Here is a 13066-nt window from a genome sequence, read left to right as displayed (position 1 = left end):
ATCCCTACTACTTTGCTAAAGTATTTGTCTATCTGAATTATTGAAGAAAATAAATTTTGTAACTCACTATTAGGAAGATTAATCATCAATCCAATAATACAGAAAGAAGAGGAGTTCTATTCCAAGAAACTTTCGCGAAGACACCACATTGCTAAAGTCAACAGTTTTGACGCAGTCTAAAAAAACCCCTTTTTTGCTTTTTGGGACCACTGTGCACTGTGCAATGTACTCGGGGCATTGGTAGACTATTACTGATTCATTTTCATAATAAAAATAAAAAATACGGAAAGTTAGGGTATTAAGGCATTGGATGAAAAAATGTAATTTCTAGACGGAATGTCAAAGATCTTATGTTTCTGATTTTTTCTGACAGCCAATCTATTCTATTTTGTTTCTAAAATTTTTTCGCTTTCAACAAGGTACATTTATCAAAAAATTATTGAAGTATAATAAAGATATATGAATGAGAAAATGATAAAATTTGATGCGAATGACAAAATGCCCTAGAACCCAAACTTCTCGTATTCTGACAAACGTAACAGAGGTTCCATTCGATTTCTGATTTTTTTCATTAGAAAAACTACAAAATTTGTATGATATGCTCCATAGAGCAGAATGGCTATTAAAAATTTAAAAAAATGAGAAAAAATGTCCCAAAACTCTAACTTCCCCAATTTTTGAGAAATGCGAATATTTCCATTGAAATGTTTTCTTTAAAAAATAAGGTATAAACTGTAGTTTCCCGAGTGATGCTTCAAAAGTGCATTTAATATATTTGGTCCGCATATTGTCCCATAGCGCCAATGGCAAAAACATCATGCTTAGTGGGCGGAGGTCTATAATTGTCCAAACAATGTGGCATTTGAGTTTACTTTGACATTTTTTTCGATTATAGAGGTTTTAACCTTAAGGTCATTCGCCTCTTCAGGTTAGAAAAATCTCTAACCCTATGTGCGAGATTGGGTTCGAACCCAGGTGAGCTGCGTACAAGGCAATCGATTCCCGTCCCCTACTTTGACATTTGTTACAATATGAAGGGGCCTTTGAGATTTTGAAACTGGTTGTTTTATGCAATGCCCTACTGTTGGCTGTTAGCTCGTTCGGCTTATGTTCTGCGGCGAGAGAGGCACATGGCAAGGATTATTTGTGGTTTGCTGGTAAAGCGCAAACTCCTTTAGCTTCAGCCGGCAGTAATCCTGCTCTACCAACACTTTTGACCGAACCACGGGCAGCACTTTTGACGAAAATCGGGAGCTAACGTGGCAGGAAACTGTCCCAGTACTTATCTTACCTGCAGGTGGAGAATTTGTTTCTAGTTAAATCAATTATTAATTCACAAAAATGCTACAAAAATTATTTAACCTATCTCTGTTAACAAAACGTTCATGGATGAAAAAATAAACGAAACTGACACCAAATCATGAACGAGCATATTGACCCAGTATAGTTTTACCGGAAATTCTTGCAGGTTATAGTTAGTATTCCGACTTCAGTGACACAACTGATTCTGGAACTGAACTTTACTGGGGAACAGCGGTGTGTCATGTATAAACAAATACACTCTACGTAGTATATATTCCGAAGTAGGAATTTTGCTACCCAATACAAGATTTCTATCTTGACGGTATACAATATATATATTTGGCAAACGCCAAGCTAAATGCTGTGTTAGGGTTCTTCCAGCGTAAAATTTCCCACTTTGACGATAACTGCACACTTGACGCTTTCTTCTGTACATTATTCAGTCTATTAGGTTATAGAGTTATTGTCTGGACTACATACTAGCAACATGTACTGTCGCTGCAAACCTAAACGACGGTCAAGGAAAGCTTACTTCACTATGCCTTGAGCCAACCTTCATAGTAACCCGCACCAACTACCGGACTACGAAAGCTAATGTCGACTCATCAACTTTCGAACACAGTCTCCTAGACAAATCGTCTCCCAACGACTACTAGGTTTTGTTATTTTTTTTGGCAACGTAAATTGCTTAATGTGTCAGCAAAAAATAAGCATCAATGTTCTCTGATGACCGTAGCAATTCCTTTTTTGTGTCTTTCCACTGAACGACCTACGGGTACAACCAATGTTAGCGCATCCAATAGTACATATTATATAGAACATTGCATGAAAATGTATAACCTCACTATGCTGACAGTTCAGAGAGCTTGTTTACTTGGACTTAAAAAATATTTAATTCCATCCAGTGCAAGCAACATGGTTCGAGTTGCTTTTAAATTTTAACACCAAGTAAACGAACTGGCTGAACTGTCAGTCATTTTTACGAGAATTTTTACTCAGATGACGTCATCTTGCAATGTTCCATATTCATCCGTCCATTCAAGAACAAGTAAAAATATACGTCGTTCACAAATCCTCAGCTCGTTCAATCGAGTTTTACATCAAAAGAGACACAATATATTATTTTACAAGTCAAAACATGCAGATTTCGTATATCAGTCATAAAAATACGTCGCAATGTTTTAGCGTCAAATGTGATTTTAATTTTTTCTAAGAGCGTAATTAATTTTTTATAGTTCACTTGAAATCTAGACTAGATAGTATTCCTGTTAGCTTGTAGTGAAAATATTAGACAACAATTTGAAGGAAAGCGTTGTTTACCAGATGTCCACATTTCGAAGTTCTAGTTTGAAAATACACACTTCAAAGTTCTAGTTTGAAAATACGAGTTATGATGTAAAACGTTTTACAGCTTGTCAGAAGAGGATCTAGAAAAATATTTCCGGAGGGGTCCGAAATTTTGCTTTTGAAATGAACATTATACAATACGTTATACGTCAAAACCTCATTTAATGAAAATCAGTTTTGGATGCCAATTTTGATTTGAAATGATTTTAAAATTGAAATTAATATAAAATTGAAACAAATTAAAATTTTTTCGAAAAGTTAAAAATATTTGAAAGGGGTCCGGACCTCTAGGACGCTCCCCTGGATCCGCTACTGCAGCTTGTAATACACAGTAAATAATTAGAGCGGACCTCATTAATAGGATTAAATCAATCAATTTCAATCCTTACTGCGCTTACTGTGCTATTCACTGCTATTTATGTACAGCAATTTACGTTTGAAAATAATTAGCCGTCCTTCCAGAAAGTTGAGAAAGCATATACACACTCACAGAACTGCAAAAGGAAGCTCTACTACCCTGTTTCGAACGGACTTTGCTTCGGAGTAACAACATTTGAACAAAGGAAGCCTCATAACAGAACACAACATAACTACATGTGTTTAAAACAGCGTCTCGAGTAAAGGAATAAAGTTTGGGAGGTCAATGTTTTATGAGAATGAATTTATAATTTCATGTTCTAGTGCAAAATTAAACGATTAATCGTTAGTTTTATGGGAGTTCATGTTTTGTAGAGTATGTAGCGAACGTGTTTGAGTAGAATGTTCCCGAAAAACTTTAATAATCCTTCCAGATTTTTTTTCATGCCATGCGGCATGTAATCATTATATCGATTCTAGCACGTGCGTAACATCGACTGCTTCTGCCGCTATTCACCCGTCCTTTCCGCCCAGTATGAGGTGGCATGAATGTCTACTAGCAGGGGCGAAACGCGTTGTATGTTGCGTTGTTATCCTGTTCGTTTTATATGTTGTTGTTGTTGTTCTGTTTCGCCAATACATATAGCACCGCATGCTCAGCAGTGATACCACGAGGTGATAATTTGAGCCCTTGCTGGGTCCACACACTGCACTCTGGGCAGTGAAATGTGGTATTGGGAGAATGTAGTGTTGCTTATTGCTGGGGAAAGTGGCTAGGGAACTACCAACTACACCATATACAGCGGATGACAGGATAAGCGGCGAAAGAACCTTATAACTTTAGTGAACATGTAACTGAGGGGGATGAAGTTACGACTATCGATTTTTTAAACTTTGTTTTTGCCTCATATGATGCGGTTATGAATGCAAGGTGACACCATAAACATTAAGCACTGAACCGAATGCTGATGTGACTAGTGGGGCTGTTGAAGTGGTTCCTAGATGAACAATGAAATATGATGGTACATTGCGGTATCTAAAACACATCTCTTCAACTAAACAGAACAACAGCTCATAGAGTACAGCATGTCGGAAAAAGTGTGCTGTTACGGATGTCGAAAAAAACATGATATATTCACCCAATCGAAAGATGGTTAAGCCTCAAAGCCTTGCTTTTGAACACTAGGAACGATTATTGAACAATCAAATCGTGTTTTATTCAGTTTAGTCAGTTAGCACTAATCGATTCCGAACTCAAATTTTGTGCAATTTTCTTCTTTGTTCGATTTTCATTCACTGGCAGGTATCACTTTTTTCACGTATCACAAACTGCGAAACTGCAGTTTCCTAATCGATAATCAGACCTCGCTTCTCAAATTGCATCACATTACGCAAAAATAATTTTCTATGTGCACTAACGCCTACTTATATCACATACGATAATGGACTTTTTCACTAAATTAACACAGCACCAAATTTCTATAGTAAGCCAAGATAACCAACCCGTTGAAAATCACTCCCGCGAAAGAACCATTAATCTCCGATGGTGTACTTTTCTGCTTTTTCTCCAGAAAGACCAGAGATATGGACACGAGCGAAAAATTGAAGCGCACACGAGTTGTTCGGTTCACATCTTGTACCACATTGTGCAACGCGGCCCAGTGTACGCTTCGCCAGACCAGACAACGCGATGACGACGACGGTGTCCTTGTACGTGGGTTGGTACGTGTATGTTGTATGCATGCAGCGCCCCAAACAGGAACGATTCTCATTGCCTTGTGTCCTTTTTTGGTGCTTGTGTTGGTATGTTTCGCTGTCAAACTGGGCAGGGTGAAAGTCGACACAGCGTGGTGTGGTGTTCATTTGAGACTAGAAAATGAACACGCCATGTCGAACGCTGCGCAGCGTTATTGCGATCATTGAGGGAACATGAGTCATTTGAAAATTGCATACACAATGGCGTTATTTACATCATTTTGGTAACGTTATAGGAGATGGAAGGGTATTGTAATGTTGTAGGGAAATATTTTTGTGCAACCTGTAGATAAGTTGGAAATTCCTATAAACACCTTAGCATATATTTGCATTTTGGATGCTTCATGCAGTATATTTGCATTATTTATGCATATCTGTTGTTAATAAGCATTAAAAAAAATCTGTTTAAAACCACTGCTTTGAAATTCCTCTTTCCGATATGGCGATGTACAGCATAACTTTTTTCAAATTTATGCCTAAACTTATGTTTTACTTCGGGGGTGTGACCGACTTATCGCTGGAATAGTAGCTGTCATTTCCCGGAATGTGGGTCTTCGAGAGCGGAAGTAGCTTTCGTCGTCCAGCACGAACGACGCACAGTGGCTGGAGGCTGGCCAAAACCTCAAAAAATTATTTTTGAAATATTGATATTTTCTATTTTTCATAAATTTATCATGTATTGAATGATGTATATTCAAAATATTATGATCATTGGATAAGAACATGATTTTTAACATGAGTTTAAACGTATCAAAGTCCGGACTTTTTAATGATTTTCATTTCCGAAACCACCATTGCTCTGTTCACTTCAAATGCATGTTGCTCTTTTGATTTTGGTCCGATTTTAGCACAACTAGTTTCATTGTGTAGAGGAACGAAAGAACTTGGTTAGTGAATAAATTAGATTAAGTAAATTTGCTTGGAACTATGACTTTTTAGTTCAAATTTGTTTGAGGTGGTCAGATCAACAATACTTTTTTCACTAATGTATTCTGAACAAATTTCGGAATCATTTCGGAACGGTCACATAGTATACATTCTATGGTAAATAACCTCTACTTTTCGAATATCATGGTCTCGTTCTGCGCCTAGGTGCGCAAAAAGGTTTAAGGAGATTTTGAAGCTTTGTTGCTGATATGGTTTTGTGTAAAATAGTTAGACAATCTACAGTAAACCAACATGTTATACAATAGATTTAAAATATTGTTCTTCATTTTTATGATATTGCTGACATTGGTGAACAGTAACGGAAAATCTATCATGAAAATGGGATCATAGTTGTTGCGACTGAAATCCCTATTATGGCAATGTCAACATCCACTCGGCGCAACTCTCAATCGACCACGAAAAGAGGGAAGAAATGTCATCAATGTCATGTAGACGGGAAGAGATAGATCAGAAAAATGTGCTCGCTGCTGAAGTGAACGTGTCGGTAAAATTTATTTTGGATTTCCTTCAAATTAGTATTGATATATCTTAAAAACTAAATTTAACAATTAAACATCGGAGCAGTTAGAGTAAGTACTATTTAGAAGATGAAAATGATGAATTAAATCTAGCATAGAATTATTAACTAAGTTAAATCTAACCTAACCTAAAATGGAATTCCAGAACCCGGAATATTGCGAGTTAGCTAGACTGGAATCGTCTGATAGGAGTTTATTCAATCTACGGGTTGATCACCAATATTGTGAGTAGTATGATAAATTGCAGTCGAATGAAAAGACTAATAAAATCCATTTTTTAGCTTGGCTTTTAGGTGGCAATAGGTTCGATCCTGGATGCGCCAAGCAGCGCCAGATAGCTGAGATAAAATTGCTGATGGAGGAGGAAAAACGGCTGCGAGAGCTGAAACTTCAGGATGAAAAAGCCTTTCAAGCAAAGCAACAGTTGATTCGGCAGGAGTCGCTGGAACAAAAACGACAACTCCTTCATCAAATAGCAGCGAGTAGCAAGGCTGAATCGACACCCGGGTCAATTATCAGTTCGAAGGAAAAAGTCTCAGCATGGCTGAATAACCAACACGGTGGAGGATCAAAGGGGAAGATTTCGGGAGACAATAGCGAAAACGGCTCGAAATCTCAGGTGGTCCCCAAAGACCCACCAGGAAGCACGATCAACGGGCGGGCTGATTCCGATCGAATCCGGGAAAGTCCGCATCACCTCTCATCAATTTCTAACCGCGAGAGTCACCAACATGATGCTTTCTCTAATTTGGTCGTACAATCACCCATCCCCCAACAACATTCATACCCGACTGCTCAAGCTAGACCCGGAGGTCATCCCACGATGCTGGGTACGCAGCAAATCGCTGCTCGTCAAGTATTGGGAAAGGAATTACCAACGTTTAGCGGACATCCCGAAGACTGGCCCATCTTTATTAGTAGCTTCGAGCAATCGACTGCTACTTGCGGCTTTTCCGAGGCGGAAAATTTAATACGCCTGCAGCGAAGCCTGAAAGGCTACGCACTTGAATCTGTTCGAAGTAGCCTACTACTACCGTCGGGAGTACCGCATGTGATTCAAATACTGCGAACGCTTTATGGGAGGCCGGAGCTACTCATTCGGTCGCTGCTCGAAAAAATAAAATGTGTGCCAGCCCCGAGACATGATCGGCTGGAGACCATAATGGAGTTTGGACTAGCTGTTCAAAATCTCGTTGACCACCTCGCCGCTGCACAACAAGAAAGTCATCTCTCAAACCCAGTACTGATGCAGGAACTGGTAGAAAAACTGCCGGGATCACTTAGACTGGATTGGGCCGTTTACAAAAACCGAGATGCCGTGCCTACACTGCGGACGTTTGGCAGCTTTATGTCGCGATTGGTTACAGCGGCAAGCGAGGTAACATTTGATCTGCCATGCATCGGTACAACTAACAAAGGCGACAGGCCGAGGGCAAGGGCTCATATTCAAACTCACTCGGTCGATTCTGCGTCTTCCCCTCCCAGCACGAACTCATTTGCCACGAATCGTAAGCCAGGTCGTCCATGTGCTGTGTGTGATCGCGAAGGTCATCGTGTGGCTGAATGCAGCAAATTCAATACAATGTCTGTAGATCAGCGCTGGCAATTAATCCAACAAAAGGGGCTGTGTCGGACCTGTTTGAATAGTCACGGCAAGTGGCCATGTCGATCATGGCAAGGATGCAATATAGAAAATTGTCGCCTTGAGCATAACTCTCTCCTTCATCAATCTTCGTCCACTTCCTATCCAATAAACGTGTCTGCAACCGTGCCTTATTCCTCCGAGACTATGTTTCCTGTTTTTCGCATGATTCCAGTGGTCTTATACGGACAGGAGCGAGCCATAACGATCTTTGCTTTCATCGATGAAGGATCTTCGCTCACTCTGCTAGAAAAAACAGTCGCTGAACAGCTAGGCGTGACCGGACAATCAGAACCACTGACTCTGAGATGGACAGGAAACGTTACGCGCGAGGAATCACTATCCCAAAGGGTGCAATTGAAAATTGCAGGAATGTCGGGTAGAACCAGACACAAGCTCGTTAATGCCCGCACAGTCACTAGCCTTATCCTACCTTCTCAAGCATTAAGGTATCGTGAGCTAGCACAGATGTTCCCTCATCTACGAGGGCTTCCGCTTGAGGACTATGAGCTTATCCAGCCAAAGCTTCTCATCGGTCTAGACAATCTACACCTCGGTGTGCCGCTCAAAGTGCGGCAAGGCCAGCCTGGAGAACCCATCGCAGCGAAATGTAGACTCGGATGGGGTATATACGGATGCGTAGCGAACGCAACTAACGCTCTCGTCAATTTCCATATCGCTGCAGTCACAGATCCCGATCGTTTGTTGAACGAACAACTGCGAGACTATTTCACTCTAGACACCATGGCAACTGTCAATCCAGTTCAAAACATAGAGTCTGAGGAAGATCAGCGAGCGAGACGGCTGCTAAAGGATACTACACGGCGAACCGGTTCCGGATTTGAGACAGGACTTTTGTGGAAGACGGATAATTTTAATTTCCCAGATAGCTACCCGATGGCCAAACGCCGTTTACAGTCTTTGGAAAAAAGGCTGGAGAAACATCCACAACTAAAAGAATGCGTTCGAGAGATGATAGCGGAATATGAGAAAAAGGGGTACGCTCATAAGGCTAGCGATGTGGAGCTGACGACAACCGATTCGAAGCGCGTTTGGTATTTGCCACTGGGTGTCGTTATTAATCCCAAAAAGCCTGGTAAAGTAAGGTTGATATGGGATGCCGCAGCGAAGATCAACGACGTGTCACTCAACTCACAACTTCTCAAAGGACCAGACTTGCTGACCCCTCTGCCTACTGTCCTGAGTCAGTTCCGTCAGTTTCCAATAGCCGTATGTGGAGACATCAAGGAGATGTTCCACCAGATAAAAATACGGGAGCAAGATCGCCAATCGCAACGGTTTCTCTGGCGTGATAATCCAACTGATCGTCCGCAGATCTACGTAATGGACGTTGCAACTTTTGGGTCAACATGCTCTCCCGCGTCAGCCCAATACGTGAAAAATATCAACGCGGCAGAGTTTGCTTGTCAGTATCCTCGTGCCTCGGAAGCTATACAGAAAAGGCACTATGTTGACGACTATTTAGATAGCTTTCAAACTATCCAGGAGGCCACAGAAGTAATTGAAGAAGTTAAAACAGTACACTCCAGAGGCGGGTTTGAACTAAGAAACTTCCGATCAAACTCAATTGACGTGTTGCGCGGTATTGGAGAAACACCAGCCGAAGGATCTAAATACCTACTGTTGGAGAGAAACGAATCAGCAGAATCAGTCCTCGGCATGCGTTGGATACCGAAGGATGATGCGTTCACATACACGTTCGCGCTTCGCGGTGACCTACAACCAATCCTAGCAGACGGCCACACTCCCACCAAGCGTGAGGTGCTTAAGATACTCATGAGTTTATTCGATCCGCTAGGCTTTATCGGTTTCTTCCTTATACATGGAAAAATACTAATGCAGGATATATGGGCTTCAGGATCCGATTGGGATGATCAGATAAACGCTGACCTCTATCAGCGCTGGAAAAGATGGACAGATCTCTTCCCACAGCTAGACAGCATTCGTATTCCACGTTGCTATTTCCGACCTCCGTTCCCGAAAGACATCCATCATCTTCAGGTCCATGTATTTGTTGACGCTAGCGAGGCAGCGTATTCTTGCGTGGCCTACTTTCGCCTACCCACGGAAACAGGAATTGAAGTATCGTTAATCGGTGCCAAATCCAAAGTTGCACCCCTGAAGCCACTTACTGTTCCCAAACTCGAATTGAAAGCAGCAGTTCTTGGAGTCCGTTATTTGGAGTCGATACAGAACTATCATACTTTCGAAATCAAGCAAAGGTATTTGTGGACAGATTCTACCACCGTTCTGGCATGGATTACGTCAGATCACCGTCGATACAACAAGTTTGTCGCTTTCCGTGTCGGCGAAATACTATCGTCGACTGATCAGAAGGAATGGAGGTGGCTCCCCTCTAAGTTAAATGCGGCCGACGAAGCCACCAAATGGAACAGTGGTCCAAATCTGCAATCCGATGGTGTTTGGTTCACAGGGCAAAGCTTCTTACGTAAACCGGAAAGCATGTGGCCCGAACCAAAGCCTGCCTCAACCACACGAGAGGAATCACTTAATATTCACCATCAGAACAGCCCAACACCGTTGGTTAGCGTCGCTCGCTTCAGTCAGTGGTCCCGATTGCAGCGAACAATGGCATTTGTACTCCGGTTCTTGAGCAATCTTCATCGCAAAAAACACGATTTGGAGCTGCAACTGGGTATTCTCCAACAGGACGAGCTCAAGTCAGCCGAAGAATTGTTATGGAAACTCGCTCAAGCGGAGACATATCCTGAAGAAATCGCTCTACTGAAGCCCACTCAAGGCGATCCCGGGGCAGAACATGCGATCGTAGCCAAATCCAGCCCTCTCTACAAAACTTGGCCGTTCCTCGATAGACATGGAGTTCTCCGAATGCGCAGTCGAGGTGGTGCTGCCGCATTCGCACCGTTCGAAGCTAAGTATCCGGCTATCCTCCCAAAGCAACATCCAACTACTGTTCTTATTACAGACTGGTACCATCGCCGCTTTCGCCACGCCAACCGTGAGACAATCGTCAACGAGATGCGCCAACGCTTTGAAATTGCCAGACTACGAGTACTAATACATAAAGTAACCAACAACTGCTGTTGGTGCCAGGTGGCTAGAACAATTCCAAGAGTACCTGCAATGGCCCCCCTTCCTCAATTTCGAGTAACACCGTGTATACGGCCATTCACCTTCGTCGGATTGGACTACTTTGGACCGGTACTCGTGCGGGTTGGTAGAAGCCAGGTGAAGCGATGGATCGCACTGTTTACCTGTCTTACAATAAGAGCTGTTCATATGGAAGTGGTGCATAGCTTGTCCACGGAATCCTGTATAATGGCAGTCCGACGCTTTGTGGCCCGCCGAGGACCACCGGCAGAGTTTCACACCGACAATGCTACATGCTTCCAAGGTGCCAGTAGAGAACTGCAAGATGAAATTGTCTCAAGAAACAACGCGCTAGCATTGACATTCACGAGTGCACAAACGCGATGGAAATTCATTCCTCCCGCAACCCCTCATATGGGTGGCGCTTGGGAGCGACTCGTTCGTTCGGTTAAGGTGGCAATAGGTTCGATCCTGGATGCGCCTCGAAAGCCAGATGATGAAACACTTGAGACTATAATTTACGAGGCAGAGGCCATGGTGAACTGTCGACCCCTCACGTACATTCCCCTACAATCAGCGGATCAGGAGGCATTAACACCCAATCACTTTATTTTGGGAAGCTCTACCGGCGTCAAAATCCTCCCAACTGAACCCGTAACTAGTGCTGCTACACTCCGGAGCAGCTGGAAACTGGCACAGTTCATAACAAACGAGTTTTGGAAGAGATGGGTGAAAGAATACCTCCCGGTTATCACTCGAAGATGCAAGTGGTTTGAAAACACAAAGGATCTACAAGTTGGAGACTTGGTACTGGTGGTTGGCGGAGCGGCGAGGAACCAGTGGATTCGTGGAAAGATCGAGGAAGTAATATGCGGACGAGATGGAAGGGTTCGACAAGCCCTCGTGAAGACTACGACAGGAATCGTACGAAGATCAGCAGTTCAATTGGCGGTGTTGGATGTCGCGAATTGTAGTAAACCTGGTAACGAACTTTCAAACGCACAGGATGTGCAGCAACACCAAGGTTTACGGGCGGGGGAGTGTTGCGACTGAAATCCCTATTATGGCAATGTCAACATCCACTCGGCGCAACTCTCAATCGACCACGAAAAGAGGGAAGAAATGTCATCAATGTCATGTAGACGGGAAGAGATAGATCAGAAAAATGTGCTCGCTGCTGAAGTGAACGTGTCGGTAAAATTTATTTTGGATTTCCTTCAAATTAGTATTGATATATCTTAAAAACTAAATTTAACAATTAAACATCGGAGCAGTTAGAGTAAGTACTATTTAGAAGATGAAAATGATGAATTAAATCTAGCATAGAATTATTAACTAAGTTAAATCTAACCTAACCTAAAATGGAATTCCAGAACCCGGAATATTGCGAGTTAGCTAGACTGGAATCGTCTGATAGGAGTTTATTCAATCTACGGGTTGATCACCAATATTGTGAGTAGTATGATAAATTGCAGTCGAATGAAAAGACTAATAAAATCCATTTTTTAGCTTGAAGCTAACCGATATAAAACAGTGTTTGCTGTCAAGAATTGGCCAGTAACTTACGCCCACAATAGTTATAAGAAAGGTTCAATGACACTGTATGGAAAAATTCATTTAATATTTTACAACTTTTGACATCAAAAATGAGCTCAGCACCTCAAAATTACCTTAATTTGTGATTTTCAGCCAAATTAGGTAACATTTGAGATTTTGTCCGACTTTTGTTTGAAGACCCGCCACTGTGCGACGTCCCGCGGTAGTTCTTCGTCATCCACAGGCACTGCGATTTCATGATCTGCTCGTCCGTGTACCTGGGGGAACCGAGTCTTCTTCCGACAGGTGATGTTCTCCATCTTGTTACCCCCTCGGCTACACTCTTTCTATGCTCAGCGGGTGGGGAAATTATGTTCGCACGGTCGTTTATTCTGACCGCCGTCGTTCTAACTTAAACGCTTGTTCAGAGTGCGGGAACGCTAAACGGGTGTAGGGGGGGTGGGGGGGGGTTTGTTAATCGCTATCGCAAGACGACTCGCATAGGTGAAAGGGCGAAAACAAAATGTCAAAATATTCACTCATCATCCTATACAATTTATTGCCCTAC

The 13066-nt window shown here is 42.2% G+C and overlaps 2 protein-coding genes across 5 annotated transcripts in view; one reads left to right on the top strand and one right to left on the bottom strand.

Annotated features, from left to right (window-relative positions):
* LOC131679497 (solute carrier family 41 member 1) overlaps positions 1 to 4677 on the bottom strand; it is a 121437-nt gene extending 116760 nt beyond the window's left edge. For 2 of the 4 annotated variants that reach the window (XM_058960267.1, XM_058960234.1), the window contains exon 1: positions 4510 to 4677. The gene's annotated coding sequence lies outside the window, so the exon portion shown is untranslated. Of the gene's footprint in view, positions 1 to 4444 lie in introns of all 4 variants that reach the window. The other 2 variants (XM_058960255.1, XM_058960273.1) reach the window with 2 other exon arrangements.
* Positions 4678 to 6046: 1369 nt separating this feature from the next.
* LOC131676054 (uncharacterized) lies at positions 6047 to 12531 on the top strand. Its single transcript, XM_058955183.1, has 4 exons — positions 6047 to 6451; positions 6509 to 7630; positions 8045 to 12414; positions 12472 to 12531. The coding sequence occupies exons 1-3, from the start codon at positions 6361 to 6363 to the stop codon at positions 12013 to 12015; spliced, it is 5184 nt and encodes a 1727-aa protein (XP_058811166.1). The 5' UTR covers positions 6047 to 6360; the 3' UTR covers positions 12016 to 12414; positions 12472 to 12531.
* The last annotated feature ends 535 nt before the right edge of the window (positions 12532 to 13066 follow it).

Source organism: Topomyia yanbarensis, chromosome 1, assembly GCF_030247195.1.
Source record: "Topomyia yanbarensis strain Yona2022 chromosome 1, ASM3024719v1, whole genome shotgun sequence".
NCBI classification, from domain to species: domain Eukaryota; kingdom Metazoa; phylum Arthropoda; class Insecta; order Diptera; family Culicidae; genus Topomyia; species Topomyia yanbarensis.
The sequence above is the reverse complement of the archived record's forward strand: the minus strand, read 5'-3'. Positions and strand labels throughout refer to the sequence as shown.